At 42.8% G+C, this 20,194-nt stretch overlaps 1 protein-coding gene across 1 annotated transcript in view; it reads right to left on the reverse strand.

Annotated features, from left to right (window-relative positions):
* Positions 1-6,984: 6,984 nt before the first annotated feature.
* Positions 6,985-20,194, reverse strand: part of TRAPPC12 (trafficking protein particle complex subunit 12) — a 77,698-nt gene continuing 64,488 nt past the window's right edge. Inside the window, exons 11-14 of the mRNA XM_087702751.1 lie at positions 16,936-17,034; positions 11,643-11,743; positions 9,637-9,724; positions 6,985-7,661 (exon numbers count right to left, since the gene is read on the reverse strand). Of these exons, the coding sequence (XP_087558877.1) occupies positions 7,419-7,661; positions 9,637-9,724; positions 11,643-11,743; positions 16,936-17,034 (531 nt within the window). The 3' untranslated portion in view covers positions 6,985-7,418. The remainder of the gene's footprint in view (positions 7,662-9,636; positions 9,725-11,642; positions 11,744-16,935; positions 17,035-20,194) is intronic.

The raw sequence follows: 20,194 nt of genomic DNA on the forward strand, positions 1-20,194 counted from the left end.
GGCCTCTATATGACATCATCTTTTTTTCTGTTCTGATGACTTCTTTTTGGTTTAATGAATAAGATGTTTTATCTTGTTTTTTGTTCCATACTAGATTCCTTTGATTGTGGCAGAGTAAAAATGTGGTCACCAAGCCTGAAATCATGGCTGCATTTACACAATATACTTACCTGTAGCTAACCAGTTTATATATATATACCTGACCACATTTCTTGGATTTGTTTTGTTATTAGAAATTTATGCCTATCTCATCAAGGCAACTCTATACAACGTGCTGAACTATACAGGTTGGATTAGCTTACCGTATTTTTCAGAGTATAAGACGCAGCTTTTTCCCTCAAAAAAGAGGGTGAAAATCTGCGTGCGTCTTATACACTGAATACAGCATTTTTGGCTGCCCAAAACTCCGCCCCCTTTGCAAAAATGGCCACGCATAGCCTTTAGGAGCCTTGCAGAATGCTCCTGGGGGCTGGGAGGGCACAAATAAGTGAAAAATGGGCTGTTTTTTTAGCTTGTTTTTGTCCCCCCCCAGCCCCCAGGAGCACTCTATAAGCCTCCTAAAGGCTATGGATGCCCTTTTTTTTTGACAGAAAACAGGCCCATTTTTGTGAAAAACGGGCCTTTTTGGGAGGCCTGCAGAGTGCAAAAACTTTTTTATTTGCCTCTTCAAAAACTTGGTGCGTCTTATACTCCGAAAAATACGGTAGGCTGAAATGCCGTTATTTTGCAGTTCTGAATTGTGCGAATATAACCAAGGAATACAGAAAATCAACAGTATTTTAATTTTCAAATGATCTCGGCCTCTTTCCTGTAAGCCTACTGAAATGCAGATACTGTATATACTCGAGTATAAGCCTAGTTTTTCAGCCCACTTTTTGGGCTGAAAAAAGCCGCCTCGGCTTATACTCGAGTCAGTGAAAAATTTGCCCGAAATGGAGGAGAAAAAGGGGCGGGGCCATGCCGCTGGGTGACGCTCGTGAATGGCCCAGCGCCCCTGAGTTTCCCCTCCCTCTGTGTCAGTTTGCCGCGCAGCGCGCACCGCACCATCCCCCCTCCTCACGTTCTAATGTAATGCAGGGCTGTCTTACGATTCCCCTTCCTCCCCCTCCTGCCGCTCTGCAACGATGTCCCATCTCCTCCTTGTTATGGCAAGCAGCCACATAGCGATGTCCCACCTCCTCTGGTACAGTGATCCAATGATAGGAATCACTGTGCCGTGTGTCATAGGAGGCGGGACATCAGCATCACAGCGGGACATCAGCATCATGAGGTGAGTGAAGTATTTCATTGAATACACCGCTAGTTTACTGTTTTTCTTTGAAATAAATATTCAAAAACATTATTGGTATCTATTTTTATTTTTGAAATTTACCGGTAGCTGCTGCATTTCCCACCCTAGGCTTATACTCGAGTCAATAACTTTTCCAGTTTTTTGTGGTAAAATTGGGTGCCTTGGCTTATATTCGGGTCGGCCTATACTCGAGTATATACGGTACTTATTTTCCTATTGATGCTTTCATTAATTGCCCAGTTCTACTAATCCCTGATTTAGATTCTCCTCACTCTCCCTATTGCAGTAGTTTCTAAAAGTCAATACATCTCCGTGGACAGAGAGGTGCTGCTGAACTAAATGAGAAAATGCAGAAGTAACCATACAGATGAGTGAATCATTGGTGCAGGGCAACAAATGGGAGCTTTGTTTCTGCTTACCTGCCTTTTAAGGTGTGTTCCATTAGTTCCATGTCTGTTAGGTGTGTAAAACACAGTATTTGATTCTAAAAAAAGAGCACAAATATATTACCAAATATATTACTGCAGCTCCTTCAAAATCAGATGGGACTTAAAGCAACCATCTCTTTTCCTGCTATTATGTATGTGCTTTAAAAGGTTCCGATATTCTTTGCTTTTATGGAAGAGCCCTGACTTGAGGAATTTGTCTCAGTCTAGCAAAAATGCTAGGGTTTTACATTGGGAATTCCTGACCTTGGTAAAGAATGACATCTGAAATGGCTGGAATAGGAGTATAAAACTGAAGATACCCAGTAGATGGCAGCAAAAAGCTAAGAGTTACTTATATTATTACTTTACTGCCACCTAGTGGTGTTTTACAGCACAGATCCCAGAAATCCAGCACCCGTTGTACTTAATTTACAGCCCAATTGCATGGAAACTCCTACCAAAAGCCCTGTCTGTTGAGATATTGCATAAAAGCTATGGCATAAAAAGGAAAAATGTGTCTACTCTGCAATCAGGAGCAAGCCAGGCCTCATTTAAATGTTGCAAATGATGGTGTCCTCTTCCCTGGAATGAGCCGGCCTTGATTTCCACGGCAATCAGAGAAGGAACTTGTTTCCCCTTGAAAAAGAGGCCGATGTTTTGTTGGATTTGCAGCACCTCCATTCCAGGTCTCTAACTGTGGCCTTTGTGGGTTAATGAGGCACCTTAAAATACCGTGTATGAGTCTAAACAAACATCCAGTAATTTATTTTAAAACAAAATCCTTTTACATTTTATTTACTGTATCTGTCATGCTCTTAATTGAACCATAGTTCTCCACGGAGATTACAACAGAACTAAAAGGCTCAAAACAGCAGAATTCGTGCTGGGGAATGTTTTACTTGGTGAATTTTTACCTCTCACACAACCGTGTGAAAGATGCAAGATCGTGGACAGCAGAAGCTTTCCAAAAGCAAAAAAACAGCTGGCTGACCGAAAAAAAATCCAGAGGACAGGACTGCACTCAAGTCCTGTCCTTCTGCCGTCACACATCACGAGTGTGGGCTGTTTCATTGTTCCTGAGCCTCCATCCATATGTTTTTTTCTATTCTCCCATTTTGCTTGCTTCGTGGGAAGGGAAGAAAAAAAAGGCTGGCCATGATGAATAGCCCTCTAAAAAATCAGAAGAGCACTTGAAGACCTTGGGAAATTTGAGACTGCTGACTGGTTTGAAGAGGTAAAGATTGGTGCTCTTAATTAGGCAAGCCAAGAGGCGCTGTTTACTTTGGCTTGACAGCCGCTGCGTCTGCCCGCTCTCAATCAAGAAGCAGCTTGAAACCCCCAGGACATTCGCTTGTTCTTTTAAATTTCAGAATTAAAAATTTAGCATCCACGGAAAGGGCTGGTGCCTACTAGGGCATGGAGCGGTGGTGTGGTGCCAGTTGTCTGTGAAGCCCATCTGTTAAGTTCCTGCTGTTCCAGCCCTTGGCACACGCTGTCTGGTCCGACAGAAATCCTCTCTTGGCTGTCAGGCAGAGATTTCGAGGCAGAAATCCTTTTTTTAAATTTTTCCTGAGAGCAAAACGCAGCCTCAAACCCTGGTGCTCTGGATGGAAATCAGAGACTCTTTCATGGACATTTGCCACTGCTGCCCTTCTCTGCTCATCCCGAGTCTTGGGGTTGTACAGGAACAGTTGCCTGACGGGTTGAAATTCAAATGATGGAGAGTCAAGAGAAGTATTTGGGAGTTGGGTGTTTCCCTTGACATTCCTATATAAATTATAAAACTGTCTAGTTCAGTGTTTCTCAACCTTGGCAACTTGAAGATGTCCGGACTTCAACTCCCAGAATTCCCCAGCCAGCGAATGCATATTTTATTATTTAGTTTATGAACGTATATTTTAAATTAGACTTATATTGATTTGTTATTGCTGCTGTACTGTTCTGCTGTAACACCTGAACTATTTAACCTTTATTGCATATATACATCTGTTGTGCATCAAAGAACAGATGGTGTCAATTCCCACCATTGACTGAGTCTTCTGGTTCTGATCCCATTAAACTAGGCAAGATGTTTTTGTGCCTTGTATCTGAGCAAAAGTTTCAAATATGTGATAATAGCACATTTTTTCTTATTGTAATGGTAGAATTGTGACCCAGGAATACCTTGGCTTCCACTTCACACTAGTGATCATTAACTATTTGTAGGCAAGCTGGTATCACAGTATTTCTCAACCTTGGCAACTTGAAGATGTCCGGACTTCAACTCCCAGAATTCCCCAGCCAGCGAATGCTGGCTGGGGAATTCTGGGAGTTGAAGTCCGGACATCTTCAAGTTGCCAAGGTTGAGAAACACTGCTCTAGAGGATTAAAAAGAACCATATGGAACAGACAAGCTGATATATTTGATATTTTGGTTATATCCCCCACCATTTCATGCCAGTAGTCACCAGATTAGCTGAGCCTGATGGAACTTGGAGTCCAAACTCTGCCAATTCTGTCTCCTATTCCCTGTCCTTACCAAATCTCCCTACAGCACCTGAATGCTTCAACTTCGAAAAGGAAGAGCTTAAAAAAGAAACTCTTGGCTTAAGAACCACAGAATTCTACATAATTGTGAAGTGACTTATACAAGAATCAGGAACTGAGTTTGCACATCGCATTAAGGCGTAATGTGATTTGTGTTGCTTGGATTTGGAGTGCAGTGTGGCTCTAGCCATTAAGTTCTTAAAATCATGGTTTACAGCACAGCCTATTATGTGAACCCAGCTAATCGTAGTTTATTGAAATCCATTTCTTACTGACCAGTGCGTAATAAAGCAAGTTGCTTTGCTTGCAGTGATGGCAAGGAAGACGACGTTGACAGATGACTTCTATTAATTGTAGGGGTATGAATTGAGCCAGTAAGGAGTGTTGTAATTTTATACGGGTTTTTATTAAAGCCTATGGTTGAAAATAAATGCATTAACTATCTAATTTACTGCAACAAACCAGACAAATTGAAGTTTAGTGTAGCATGAACTACATCAGAAATCTAGGATGATAATAATTTATTAAATATATATGCCATCCAACTTCTCGGCAGTTTACAATTAAAACATTTAAAAACGAAAAAGAAACAATTCAAAACCACAAAAAGGGCACAAAAGAACAATGATGGCAAAGAATAAACCTAGAAGCAAACGGAAAGAAAGCATCAGCCGTTCTCTCCAAAAGCTGGCTGAAGAGCCAGGTTCAAGCGCTTTGAAATACCAGCATCTGTCATCTGTCTGTCCAATCCATCCATCCATCTAGCCCCATCAATGGCGAACCTATGGCATGTGTGCCAGAGGTGGCATACAGAGCCCTCTCTCTGCACGCGCGCCATCATCAGCTGGTCTTCAAGGGTGCTGGAAAATGGCCTGAAAATGGTCTCAAAAATGGCCAAAAAACAGTCTGTTTTTCGGGCCAAAACCAGCCCTGAAACCAGCCCCAAAATGGCCTGGAAAATGGTCTAAAAAGGGCCAAAAACAGGCGTGTGCACACCAGCCAGGTGGTCTTTGGGTCTGGGGGCTCTGGCACGTGTGAAGACCAGCTGGCGGGCGTGCATGCTGAAAACCCAAAGAACAGCTGGCTGGCACACGTGTGAACACTGGCCAGCTGGTCTTCAGGTTTCCGGCGCACTGGCACGCCTGCATACACATGCATGCACACGTGTGTTTCAGTTTGGGCACTCCGAACCGAAGAGGATAGCCATCCCTGATTAACTTATCCATCCATCTCTACAATCTATATAATTTATCCATCTATCCAATCCATCATTGTCTGTCTGTCTGTGTCTCTGTCTGTCTGGGGCTGTTGACCTCTTGATTGAGGTCCAGCCCCCCCTTTGATTGGGTGCATGTTGTGCTTCTTAATTTTGTTGTATCTTATTGTTTTAATCCTTTTTTTTCATATTTTTCATTTCTGTAAGCCGCCCAGAGTCCTCCGGGATTGGGCGGCCTAGAAATTCAATAAATGAAATGAAATCTCTCTCTGTCTATCTATCTAATCTCTATCATCTTTTTCTCTGCCTCCATCTATCTATCCATCCATCCATCCATCCATCCATCCATCCATCCATCCATCCATCCTTCCTTCCTTCCTTCCTTCCTTCTCTCTTTCACACACACACCCCAAGATTTAATTATCTGGGTTTGTACTTTACATTCATGCTTAATCATGGTTTATTGAATAAATCACTAATTAGCGATGGTGCATCTTCTTTGTTGAGCCGAACCCAGAAGGACATTTCTTTCAACAACACCATTGGGGTCTTCTCAAGGGAAAGCATCCTGCCCTTCACCTTATTTTCTTGCAATGAAGTCCTGTGATGAATCACGTTGCCCGTGGCCTAAATGTGATTGGTCTTGTTTTTTTCCCCTTAGGGTGTTGTAGTTGTATTTATATATTTGAAAAATGCATGCAGCCATTTGTATTACATAAAAGTAATCCCAGGGGGCTAATAAAACAAATGAAAACAGAAGCTTATGATATGCCAGGTACTGATTTGTAAACCCAGAGTAATGTGGGCCTCCGTTACTCAGCAAATCATAATCGGGGAAAGCTACGACTGGATGTGACACGTTAATCCAGTTTTAATCTACCTATTTCATCTGAACAAGCTATCCTTACCTTCGAATAATTAGCTTCGTGAGCTTATTTGGTAATAAATCAATGGCCCACATCTCAGTCGAAATGAACAGGCTTTTGCTCACCCAACACAATGCATTCTTCTCCCCCCCCCTCTGTGTGTTTCCTAATTTGTCCTGGAACAATCTTCAGTGCTGATTTCGGGGGGCAAGTGGGGGGCCTAGGAGGGCATGTTCAGAGATAAAATTATTTTTGCTTGCAAATGATGTTTATTCATTGGACGGGAATTCCTTATCTTTAAGGGAAGAATTTGGAGGAAAGATTAATGAGTGAATTATGAAGAGATTCTTTCTTTAGACGACTCTGTTCTGCCACGAATACAATCCGGCCCTCCATTCTGATATGCTTGGGTAAATCCTGATGCATTTTGGTCATAAAAGCTAGTATTAATATTCAGGCATACTTTCTTGCTTAATTGGGTAAAGTTACAGGGCAAAATGGCAGTTTTCCATACTGAGCAGGCCTGGTTGAAACAGGTGAAGGAGGATGTGCCCCATAATTCTCTTCAAAACAATTTGGGACAGTTTGTGGGGGTCGAGTGGGTACACTGCTTTAGAGAACACCCCCCCCCAAAAAAAAGACCCCTAGACTGGAGCCTGTCTTTATAATTTCCTACTTTATTAAAACCTTTTCCGTCCATCACCCATCCCATTGTCCTCCAATTCCATACACACAATCACTACATCCTGAATGTCTAGAACAAAAGTCATTGGGACAAATTAGCTTATATAGGTCACCGTTAACAGGAAAAAAAGCCCATCGGAATAATTTTGATGACATACACTGTAAACTGGCAGTTAACGTCAGGGATGAATTTGAGGGTAGATTAACACGAAATCCTATGGGTGATATAGAGACCAATGTATACATTCCTACATTACAACAATTTCTACCATGCATTCATAATTTTACCATATTTTCATAATTAAAGCGCTTTTTTTATTGCACTTGCTGGAGGAACATTTACAGATTAGCCGAGGTATGTAGAGCTTCTTAAATGAGCTTTTGCAAAAAAAAAGAAATGGATGGTCTTATCCTAACTTGAGGCATTGCGTGTTGAAGCTGTCACCCTCTTTGACAGCCACAGCTTCAAGGAGAGCCTGTTTCTTTTGCATGCTGCGAGAAGACTCAAGTTCGTACATGGTTGTCAAATTGAAGAGAACGCTCTCGTGGAGGTAGTGTTTAGGGTCCTGCTGAACCATCCCTTCCAGCTGATGGAGGGAATCCTTCAGCCTTCCCAGGTAAAGACGACAAACAGCAGCATTGTTGTTAGCCTAGGGAAAATAGGTATATTATATCTCTTTGTGAAATCCAAAAGAACCACGCTAGAGAAAATGCAGCACACTTTAAAATACTTTTTTCTTGATTTTGAGAAGGGACCTGGATGCTTCCTTTGTTGCTAGAGTTCCAACCGTTAGAAGAGGGCCTGTTTTCAGAGCTCAAGACGGATATGAGCAACATCTCCATTTAAACTGGTTCCCCAACTGGATGTCCAACTCCGCTGACTAGCTGAGGATTCTGGGAGTTTATATTTCAATCCATATGGAGGGTTCCAGATTTGCATCATTCTAGTGAAGTTCACTAAACAAATTCTGATTGTGCTAAGTACTGATACTTTTTACCTCAATGTATACAATTCTCAACTTACAACCAGTGACTGTTCAAAGTTAAGGCAGACCCCCCTAAATGCTGCATGTGATGTGGTCCCAAGGTTATGGCAGCTGCAGTGCCTTTTGTCCTTATAGCCAACTGCAAGGAGCAATAGGAATAGCAGTTAGACTTATATACCGCTTCATGGGGCTTTCAGCCCTCTCTAAGCGGTTTACAGAGTCAGCATATCGCCCCCAACAACAATCCGGGTCCTCATTTCACCCACCTCGGAAGGATGGAAGGCTGAGTCAACCCTGAGCCGGTGAGATTTGAACAGCCGAACTGCAGTCAGCTGAAGTAGCCTGCAGTGCTGCATTTAACCACTGCGCCACCTCGGCTCTTCAAGGATGCTGCATCTACTGCCTTGTCCTCTCTACTTATCTTCCCGCCATCTCCCACACAAATTACCTGCAGGCCTTAAGCATGGTCCACACTCCATCATGCTGCACACCCTCTCTCCCCCGCCAAAATAATCCATTAGACCCATAGCCATTAAAACCTGGCTGTGTCGGCAGGCCTGGGGTTGATGAGCTAGCTCCCTTCCCCTCTCGACAGGTGTGGTTGTTGGCTATCTTAACTGATTGTCTTGTATTTATGTGTTCCCTTTCCCGTTTGAGTTGTTCGCCGCCCTGAGTCCCTGTAGGGAATAGGGCGGCATATAAATAAAACAAACCTCAATCCCAATCTCATTTAAAAGCTCTCTGGAGCTTGGGTTAGGGAAGAAGATCAAGCTGCTCAATTGGGAGACTGTGTGGCCTGATTCTGAAAGGGTTTGCCATTCTCTGAGCAGCCACACAATTTAAAGTGGCTTCCCTGAAAATTTCAGCTATGTTCAGGCAGGACCATACCACACCGTCCAGCAACAGGGAGGCTCGCTTTCCTTCCCCAACACAAGCTTCACAGCATTCTGCAGTGTTCTGGTGCTTGTGTTAGAGAAGCACGCCAAGCGGTTCCATGGCTGGGCCGCATGGCACAATTCTGGAAGTGACAACCATGTTTTGAGAATCTATAATTCAATGCGGCCAGAGGAATGGGAACTGGAGCATGGTGTAGCAATAGCAGTTAGATTTATATACCGCTTCATAGGGCTTTCAGCCCTCTCTAAGCGGTTTACAGAGTCAGCATTTTGCCCCCACAGTCTGGGTCCTCATTTCACCCACCTCGGAAGGATGGAAGGCTGAGTCGACCTTGAGCTGGTGAGATTAGAACCGCCGAACTGCAGATAACAGTCAGCTGAAGTGGCCTGCAGTACTGCACCCTAACCACTGCGCCACCTCGGCTCTCTAGTACCTCAGGGGATGGGAGAGGCCTTGAGAGACCTGGGACAGAACTTATTCCAAGTCTCCCAAGGCCTGCTTTAGGCACCCCAAGCTTCACTTAACAACCACATCAGGAAGAACAGGGATGGAGCATCGTAAGTAAGGCGATCCGCATGGGCGCTTCACTTAACGGCTATTGGGACTCATGGCAGCCTCCATTATGGTAGTTGGTCAAAGTCTACCTGATATCCATACAATGTTATAAATCAAGCACAAAAGGACAATTTACTTTTAAAGCTTATGAGCCATGGATATTTATTTAACATTTAAGATTTCTTACCACAGAATTCGATGGATCAATCTTCAAAATTTCTGTGAAATATATGTAAGCGTCTGAAAAGCGATTCTGACCAAGATGGAGAAATGCTCTAAAACACAAGAGTAAGAAGGAGATAATGTATGTATTCTTTCAAAAATGACTCCGTTATAAAAGGAAACTACATTCTTTTCTTTTCATAGATATGGATGTTCTCTCAGTTGATCTTCCTAAATTAATCTTGGGTCTAAATTATAATTTAGATTCCAGATTAAACAATGCAGCATGAGTAGCTAATTCATAGATTATGAAGAGGCGAACAGAAGTATAGCATTAAGTTCCAACTTACGGGAATTCTTCAGCAGACTCTGTTTTCTGTATATTTTTTGCCAATACGTATGTGGTCTTCACAATTTTAGATAAGCACTTAAAACATTAAATGAGTACACTTCAATAACTATTTCTTTTGTTCAGAGACAAAAAGGGGATCCATGGAAGTTTCCAATGGTTAGTGATTTTAAGTAGTTTCTTTGAAGTTGCATTCCGAGTGCAAGAACCCTTACTTTTTGGAAGTGCTCCCAATAATGCTGTACAACTTTTGAGAAACTAGGAACAGAAGGGAGAGGGGACTCGGAGTGAGGAAGGCCTCTTCCTCTAGTATGTATGACATTTTGCTGAGCACAGTTCTAGATCCAATACATTCAACGTTTCACTGAGTTAAATGGTTCTTCTTAGTAATTATGGGTAAGTCTGCATTGCAGTATTAATCTGTAAAGCTGATATAGGAATACATTTGCATGTGAAAGTTGCTAGAACAAAGCATGCATATATATATATATATATATAAAGTCACAACCCCTGGTATGCCCAAATAGGTTCGATTCCCAGCAAGGGTATGGCTAGCTGATGAGAGCTAAATAGCTTGAAATAGATCTATACTAGTCTCCCTTTATTTTATTTATTTTATTTATCAGCACAAATATAACATATAACATACATACATACACACACACAGACACACACACACACATATATATATATATATCTAGCCGATGAGAGCTAAATAGCTTGAAATAGATCTATACTAGTCTCCCTTTATTTATATGTTATGTTATGTTATGTTATGTTATGTTATGTTATGTTATGTTATATATATATATATATATATATATATATATATATATATATATATATATATATATATATATATATATATATATATATATATATATATATATATATATATATATATATATATATATATATACATACATACATACACACACACATACACATACATACATATATTAGACTTTTACAACCCCTGGTAAGCCCCAATTATGGGAGGAAGCTAACTGCTTCCATCATCTGTCAATCGGCTCGTCACAAGAGTCCATCACAACAGAAACCCAATATTTTTTACTGTTGCCTTTGTTATATTTGTGTTTTTTTATTTGTGCTGATAAATAAATAAAGGGAGACTAGTATAGATCTATTTCAAGCTATTTAGCTCTCATCAGCTAGCCATACCCTTACTGGGATTCGAACCTGGGCTATATTACATACTAGGCAGACTTCTTAGCCATTAGGCCACAGGCTCTTATCCGTTATCAGCGAAGCCAGGGTGAAAGGTATCTATTAGATTTTTAGATTATATATATAGTGGTCAAGGAAGAAAACTTGTAATAAGTTTTTTGTTCAGGGTTACACTATGTCATACAAATCTCATAGGCTGGCAGGTGCCAATCAGTTTCTTTTTTTCTGGCAGCTGAGGTTACATAAAAGATAAACGAAGAGAAAGGGGTATTCTCTAGGGCAGTGTTTCTCAACCTTGGCAACTTGAAGATGTCCGGACGTCAACTCCCAGAATTCCCCAGCCAGCATTCGCTGGCTGGGGAATTCTGGGAGTTGACGTCCGGACATCTTTAAGTTGCCAAGGTTGAGAAACACTGCTCTGGGGCCTCTTAATGTTCACAGTGCATTCTTTGCAAAATCATGTCTGAGATTAATTTGGCATTTATGTCTCCCACCTGTTCATTAAAACTATAATTTGGTTCTTCAGTCCATCCGATTTCTGAGCCACTTTTTCAACGTCTTGAAAATACTTTTCGGCCATTTTAATGTCTCCAATCTGGATGGCACATAAACGGTAAGTAACAGTTACTTTAATTAACAAAGAACAAGAAATGCTCATCAATAGGTAGGATCTTCATAAATAAATCACTTGCAACACCAGGAGCAAAAGAAGAGAAAAATGTGACATACGTATATTATATTATACAAATATAAATACCAATCCTAACCCATCGACACATAGCTAAAATCAGTGGTTTGGGTCAACACTGATTTTAGTTAATTATTAATACACACACACACACACACACACTCTCCCCCCCCTCTCAAAGTGTGACATTGTGCAGGTAGCAGCAATGGAATATACTGTTTCGGAGCCATCTAGCTCTTGGCTCACTCCAATTATATCAAATCTGAAATAGAAATTCTTTAGAAATATTCCAGTAATATTCAAAAGAATCAGAACTCAGATAAATTTGTTCACATTTTTTTTTTTTAATAAATTTGTTCTGACACAGAAATGTCATGATGTATGGCTGTTTACCTCTTTTTATTTCCGGTAAGGCACGCTGTACCGACAGTATCCTGTTCAGATTCAGATTCAGATTTAGTTTATTTATATGCCGCCCTTCTCCGGGAGGGACTCAGGGCGGCGAACAACTCAAAAGGGGGAAGGGGAACATAAAAACACAATACACGTAATTAAAATACACAAGAGTCACACAGCCATACAAGTCGAGAGGGGAGGGGAACTCATCGACCCCAGGCCTGCCGGCACAGCCAGGTTTTGACGGCTTTCCGGAAGGCCTGGAGAGAGGTGAGGGTCCGAATCTCTGCGGGGAGCTCGTTCCAAAGGGCCGGAGCTGCCACAGAGAAGGCTCTCCTCCGGGTGGTAGCCAGGTGGCATTGGCTGGTGGACGGAACCCGGAGGAGGCCGACCCTGTGCGATCTAACGGGTCTTTGGGAGGTAATTGGCAGCAGGCGGTCTCTCAAGTACCTACAGCTGATAAAACAACCTTCCAGTTCTTATTCCAGGCATTTTATATAAATGTTTATCGGTGGCCTCTGAAAGCCGATCCATTCCTCCCTTTATGAACACACCACTACTACTACTACTACTACTACTACTACTACTACTACTACTACTACTACTACTACTACTACTATGAGTCTGAACTGAAAGCGGTTCTGAGATTGTTACGAGAGTCCTTTTCTACTAGACAGAGGGAAGATCAGTTCCTTCTCAAGTCATTTGCAAAAGGTTTGATGCCTGGCCAAAAGGCAGCAATAACAAATCCACGCTAAATGTCCGATTCAGAGTTTACTGTCAGCATCCTTCCCTTTGGCTCTGCCTGTTGGAAGCTGGCTGTGTGAAGTCAAGTGTGCAACTGGTGATCATGTGGCTGGGATGCTGTGACCATCATTAATGCTGGTTGTGAGGCACCCGAATCACAACCTCATGACAGTAGCAATGCTCTAATGCAGTGTTTCTCAACCTTGGCAACTTGAAGATGTCCGGACTTCAACTCCCAGAATTCTGGGGAATTCTGGGAGTTGAAGTCCTCAGGTCTTAAAGTTGCTAAGGTTGAGAAACACTGCGGTCTAGCATGACCTCTTATCTGGCACAAAGTCTTCCCTTCCCTTGCTCCCAAGCTATGGGACGCGTTCCCCTGAGGGGATACACCTAGGGCCCCCCCCCCATTCTCGAAAAATTAGTAAAATAGATAAAAAACAAGTTTTTTTCCCCAAACCAGGTTTTCAACAGTTACTTGATTCCATGCTAGTTTGATTTACACTTTTAACTTTTAGTGTTGACTTTCCTTGTAAAAAAACTCAAAGTAGACACCAAATTAGAAGGGCAAGATATAAATCTAACCAGCCAACCAGCTAACCATTTCTTCTCCCTCCCAATTTCCCAGCTTTTCTTGTGCTTCTCCGACTTCACGCAGACATGGATGGTCTCCTGGCCAAGGAGAGGCAGCTTCGGTGATGCCACGATTCCAGGCCCTTTTGTAAAGCCAGAGGCTTTTCAAATGCCATTGTTCAAGGTTATGTAAACAAGCTGATGGGTTTCTTGATTCTATTGCATTGGAAGGGAAAGGTCCCGCTTTGACAGTAAAACCCACTAATTCAAGAATGTCCAATAATCTCTCTTCCCTCCCCAAGGCCCCCGATAAGAGCGAGAATTGAGGAAGACCTTTCAGAGGCAGTTAACACTGTTCTGTGAATTGGACAGACAGATTGTTCCCCGGAGACATCAGGCAGTCTCCTTGCATCGTACCCAAGGTTGGGAATCTCAACTTTCTCGGCAAATCAGCCTCTGATGGCTCTTAGTAAAGGAAGAGCGGAATTGGGAAGCCACCTCCTCCTCTCTTCGGAACAGCCTCCTAAAGCAGTGTTTCTCAACCTTGGCGGCTTTAAGTCCCGTGGACGTCAACTCCTAGAATCCCCCAGCCAGCATAGCTGGCTGGGGAATTCTGGGAGTTGACGTCCACGGGGACTTAAAGCCGCCAAGGTTGAGAAACACTTGTCCTAAAGGGAATCTCGCCTGCTCCACTTGATGGATTGCAAGTCCGTTCGGCAACGTAAGGGGACACAAGCGGTTTTTCCAAGAATGATTTTGATAAATGTTTTAATATTCTGCCTGCGACAGGCTATTTTAAGTGTGAATCACCTAATGATAATATTCTTTTAATCAAAAGAAGACTGGGTTAGATTGCTTCTTTTAAAAAGAGTCATTTCTTTCGGCTGACTCCCTGCAATTGTCCTGATCCAAATGTTACAGATTCCTTAGCTCCACTTGCTATCTAACCGAGGTGTAGAGGCTGGATTTCACGTGACCCGTCAAAACCGCGGAGGACAAAATCGCGCTCGACGAAAGCGTGCATTTGACGTCATCACAGCGCGACGAAAAAAATTAAAAATTGAAATAAAAATAAAATTAAAGCAAGCCGATTCACATAAAGGTAAGGGTTAGGTTTAGGGTTAGGGTTAGGTTAAGGGTTAGGGTTAGGTTTAGAGCGTTAGGGTTACGTTTAGCGTTAGGTTAAGGGTTAGTGTTAGGTTTAGCGTTAGGTTAAGGGTTACATTTAGGGTTAGATTTAGGGTTAGGTTAAGGGTTAGGTTTAGGGTTAGGTTTAGGGTTAGGTTTGGGGGGGTTAGGGTAAGGTTTTCGTTTTATTTTTACATTTTTCGATCACAGCGCGATGTTTTCGTCGCGCTGTGATGTCAAATGCGCGCTTTCATCGAGCGCGATTTTGTCCTCCGCGGTTTTGTGGTGGAACCGGATTTCATTCTTCATGGCTTGGGAGCAGGAAAGACACTTGAAAGGCAACTTTCCTCTGCCTGGAACCCCTCAGCCTCCTCCTGAATTTCCTCCTCAAGAGCCTCCAAAGCAGACTTTCTCATAGGTCGTATCCATCACTTAAATTAGTGTCATTCTGATGCCAGGCCAAGTTCCTTTTTATTTTGCAAGGGCTTCGGTGCTTCATTCCAAAGTTTCCCTTCATAACAGCTATACAAACTAACAGCTTTTATTACTATTGCATTCTGAGTGAGTTGATTTCTAATTGTCAGCCACTTCCCAGAATTTTTTTACAAGCTGTCTAATACATATTATTCAGAACCAAATATTAAATTCTTCAATAATCAAACACATTAAGCTCTTCAATTTAGTTATAAAAAGGAGGAAACTGCGAAATTATAAAAATATCTCGGAGCCTTCTTGCTCCACTTGTGAAGAAAAGGGGTTGCCCCATTCCATCTTTCACAAAGTGACTAAATTTCAGGGGTAACCCCTTGGAGGTTTATGGTACGATTCACTGTCACTCCATTTGTAACTGACTGATTCGGTAGAACTGTCAGCAGCAAGCCAAATACGGCCGATGTAAGAAGGGGCAATTAAATATCCCTTCTTGTGTTTGCTATTTATGCTGAAAACAGAAATTTTCTTTTGGTATTAAAGTCACACGGGAAGAAAACAAGAGAAGCACAGATTTCATGCTGAAGACAAATGCAGCATTGATTTTTTTTTTTAAAAGCACCAGTGCCACAGGAAACCAAAAAAATAAATTTTTTCCTATCAAAAATGTTTACTATATTACAGAAAATGGAAGCAGGCAAAGTGAGACAGGACCTCAGGCAACTTATTGCTAGTATTTGCTTGTTATTGTAGTTTTACGCCAGGAAGGAGAGAAATGTTAAGGGTTTCCTTTCTTCATGCAAAAAATAATTTGGCTGGCTGCGTGAACTACACACATTTGCGGTGATTAGATGATGTGGCTGGGGCTGCACGTTGCTAAGAGGGCAAAAGGGTCCTTTTCTTTCTCTCAAGGACCACTACGGAGAATCCGGCATTGCAATTTGGGGAATGGAAAGTTATTTTCACGAATTCCATAAAAAAAATGTGGAGTATTTATTACACCCCATTCATCATTCAGTATCTGTGTGTTTATAGCAGAGTGGAAATTGTCAAATACCCAGCATCTCTTACTGAATAGGGAGCAGCTGGTCTGCAAAACAATGCTCGGCAGATAATTCAATGAGTTTACAGAGTCTGTTGTGTCAACTATTACGTTTTCATTCAATGATAACCGTCGGAATGCTCGTTGCATTTAAGTTGTAGGTACTCTGGGAAAGCAAGAAGTTAGGGGGACAAACCACATTCACTTCATATTTCCTTCTAGACCAGTGTTTCTCAATCTTGGCAACTTGAAGATGTCCGGACTTCAACTCCCAGAATTCCCCAGCCAGCGAATGCTGGCTGGGGAATTCTGGGAGTTGAAGTCCGGACATCTTCAACTTGCCAAGGTTGAGAAACACTGTCTTAATGTCATAGTTGCATATGTAGGTTTGTACCTAATTAAACTCATCTTCAAGTGGCCAAGGTTGAGGAACACTGGATTATGCAGTTGTATTAACCTCTAAGCCACAAGCTCTCCTCCCTTATCAGCTGAGCCAGGGGAATGGTTAAGCATTTGCTGGCTGGGGAATTCTGGGAGTTGAAGTCCCGGACATCTTCAAGTTGCCAAGGTTGAGAAACACTGTTCTAGACTGACTTGGCACTGATGCAGCCGTCTGCATTACGTCTTTCAGCAATACTTTGCCGTTATTTTTGTTTCACAGACTGACACAATTCACACCTCCAACTATCTAAAATCAGGGCACTTTAAAAACCTCTCCTACGTTAATGCTAATGTAATGGGGCTCAGCGGGGCTTCCACCTGGCGTGATTCAGAATCAGGTACATACCTGCAGGAAAATCCTTCCAATCCCACTCAACAGCTGAGGCTCCTGCTCTGGGTGGTATTTCACGACGGTGTGATATGTCTCCACCGCTAGCACATAGTCCTAAGGGGCAGAGCAAGCACAGAGGGGGAGGGAGGCAAAAATCAACGTTTATTCTGTGCTCCATATATACCTTAAAAGTGAGCGAAGCTGCAGACATGCATGATAAAACAGATGGAGGCAGAAATCTTCAAAGGAGGAAGGACACCGTGCTTGAAAATATAATGGCAGGATTTTCCTATTTCCTTGGCACCTGGCCCCACGTGGGAGCGATGTTTCACTGCTTCTGTCACAGGCACACAGCGCATAGGAGAAAGCAACCCCAAAGCCGAATCAAATTCAGGGGGGCTTCAGCAAGCGCCAGTTTCACATCTGCCAGGATTACAACAAGCATCCTCTGGCTCTTCCCTTCCTCTCTCCCAAAGACACACACACACACACGTACATACACACAGGCACACAAATCCTTCCTTATCATTCTGCATGGGAAGCCAACCTCTTCTGCGGTGCCAATTGCTCTGTCGGCCAGATTTCCAATGCTCTGAAAATTATTCATGCTGGGAAAATGGCCACAGCTTCTGTGTTGCTTCGTCGCTGCGGCTAAATGAAGGGAATTTCAAATGAGCTCAGCGGAGCCGGGATGGGGGGTTCAGTGAAAGAGTAGGAAACAACCCCCCCCATCATCCTCCCTCTTTTGATTACTGTTCAATGCTTCTGAAGAATGGGTTTTTTTTAAAGGGGGCAATTAGAAACATTTATTTGTCCATCACCTATAAGCTTCCTGATGGATAGACCTTGGTCTCCGTTTAAACGTGCGTCTTTAAAAATTCAGTTTAAAAAAAAGAGAGAGAACGAAAATCAGTTCAGTGCAGGGAAATTAATTCTGCGAGCGTATTTTCAATAGTAAGGACGCCAGTGAGGAAGCTGTAGGATTGGGGTCCTGTTCTTTTATTTTCATTCGTTGACTTTTTAATCTGACAAGTTCCAAAAAACACAAAGTGCATTAGAATAAAACACCAGAAAACAGGCGCCGAGGAGAAGCTAAAAACCAAGAACCCTGAATGGGAGCAAACACAGGGAGATTCTATTCTAGAAAAGGCTCCGTGGTTCTGCATTCAGGCCTAGAGGTAACAATTCTGCAAATACCCGGCAGGGATCCTGTGCCTCCCCTCCCTCTCCCTCTCCCACTGCAGTTCTCCCCCAAATTGCACGAGATGCCTCTCTGGGAAGCAGGTTTCAGTTTTTGTTTTATTTATATGCCGCCCTATTCCCAGCGGGACTCAGGGCGGCTCACAAACCCAAGAGGGGAAGGGAAGCCCCTCTTCAGGGGTGGGTCTCTGGCTAGCGGTGGTCATAAGAGGGAGGGGAGGCTTCAGATGCGTCCTTCAGAGACAGAAGCTCCCTGTGCAGGAAGGAGCCTCCTGCCATCTGTCCCTCTTCTTCCCGGCTTTCTCCAACGGAGATGCTGCCAGATGCAGAGCCCCAACTCCTACGCTGCTTTCAGCCAGCCTCCCCAGCTTCCCCACGGAGGCCTGGCGGGCAGGGATGCTCCGAGCGGGGGGTGGAGGGAGGGCGAGTACGAATTGTATTTGGACAAGTCAACTAATGAAAATCAGACGTACAATCGGACATGATTCATTTATCTAATCCCGCCTTTATGGTAGAAATTACTCAAGGCAGTGAACATACCTAACGCCCCACTTCTCCTCCCATTTCCCCCACAGCAACAACCACCCTGTGAGGTGGGTTGGGCTGAGAGCGAGTGCCTGGCCCAAAGAAATCCAGGTGAACGTCCCTCTCTTAAAAACAGGATTAAGGCAGCGCCTTTAAAACCCAGCGACATCATTGATCCCCAGCCTTAAGGCCAAGGCAGCCATCGCCCTTTTTATTTGCAAGAGCCATTCCGTAGCCAAGCAATTCTGCTGTAACCGAACCGTATACGGATTTATGTTCTATGTCTCCTTTATATTAGAAAGGTGGATCTAAATTAAAAGGAAGTAGTTAAAACACCAGCCTTACGTTTTACTAGAAGAGGCCAAGTCTCCTGATTTAATTGGCTGATAACAAAGACAAGAGAGAGGCAAGAAGGAGATCAAAAAGCTTAGATGGCTACGAAAATGCTTCTTTTGCTCTGGAGAGCTCGTATTTCAGTATTCGAAACCAATGCAATTTGTTCACCCAATTGTTTTCCAACCCTATGCCACCATTAGGACTAATACGGAGTATATTTTTGTGGAGCTATGAGATATTTTTTTTAAATTTATGAATGAATGTGGTGATAGCCAATTAATAGCTTTTCTCATTTTAAGCCAGTGGTTCCCAAACTTGGCAACTTTAAGACTTGTGGACTTCAACTCCCAGAATTCTCCAGCCAGCAGAGCTGGCTGGAGAATTCTGGGAGTTGAAGTCCACAAGTCTTAAAGTTGCCAAGTTTGGGAACCACTGTTTTAAGCTATGAGCCCTTTCATGTAAAATAAGCAAAATCTAATTTCTGAATATCTATTTCCTGAAGCCATGGAATTGGTACAGGAAATGGTCAATAAGTGAAGAGTATGTGTGTGTGTGTGTGTGTGTGTGTGTGTGTGTGTGTGAGAGAGAGAGAGAGAGGGAGGGAGGGAGGGAGGGAGGGAGGGAGGGAGGGAGGGAGAGAGAGAGAGAGAGAGAGAGAGAGAGAGAGAGAGAGAGAGAGAGAGAGAGAGAGAGAGAGAGAGAGAGAGAGAGAGAGAGAGAGAGAGAGAGATATGCTTGAAAGATTGCTGGTTGCTGCCATTCAGTTAGACCTTTAATATAATGTCCTGTGTCTGTACCATTCCCACACCCCCCGTTTTGCCCCCTTGCAGGACGGATAAATTAAATAATCCCCATCTCTTCCTGAGCTGCTCTGTTCTCCGGGAGGCAGTGCTAACTTCAAGTTAACCATCTCAGCTCTATGACCTTAAATTAGAACCTGCCAATCAGTTCACAATGAAACTGACTGGATCTTAATCAATTTCACACTGAAGGCTTTTGTTGTCATAAATGTGTCCCTTGATCATAACATTGTTTTTATTACCATTTATTACTGTTGCATTTGTAAACGGACACTATCCGAGACAGTTGCTAAACGAGGACTGCCTGTATTAGGTTCATAACTGATCAGTTCAAAAGGGATCTGTTTAACAGGATGTGGAATGTAATGTATTTTGAGTCAAGCAAAATATCTCGTCAAGCACCAAAGATTGAG

The sequence above is a fragment of the Thamnophis sirtalis genome, unplaced genomic scaffold (assembly GCF_051295495.1).
Source record: "Thamnophis sirtalis isolate CommonGarterSnake01/CBP01778 unplaced genomic scaffold, rThaSir2_p1.2 scaffold_16, whole genome shotgun sequence".
In the NCBI taxonomy this organism is placed as follows: Eukaryota; Metazoa; Chordata; class Lepidosauria; order Squamata; family Natricidae; genus Thamnophis; species Thamnophis sirtalis.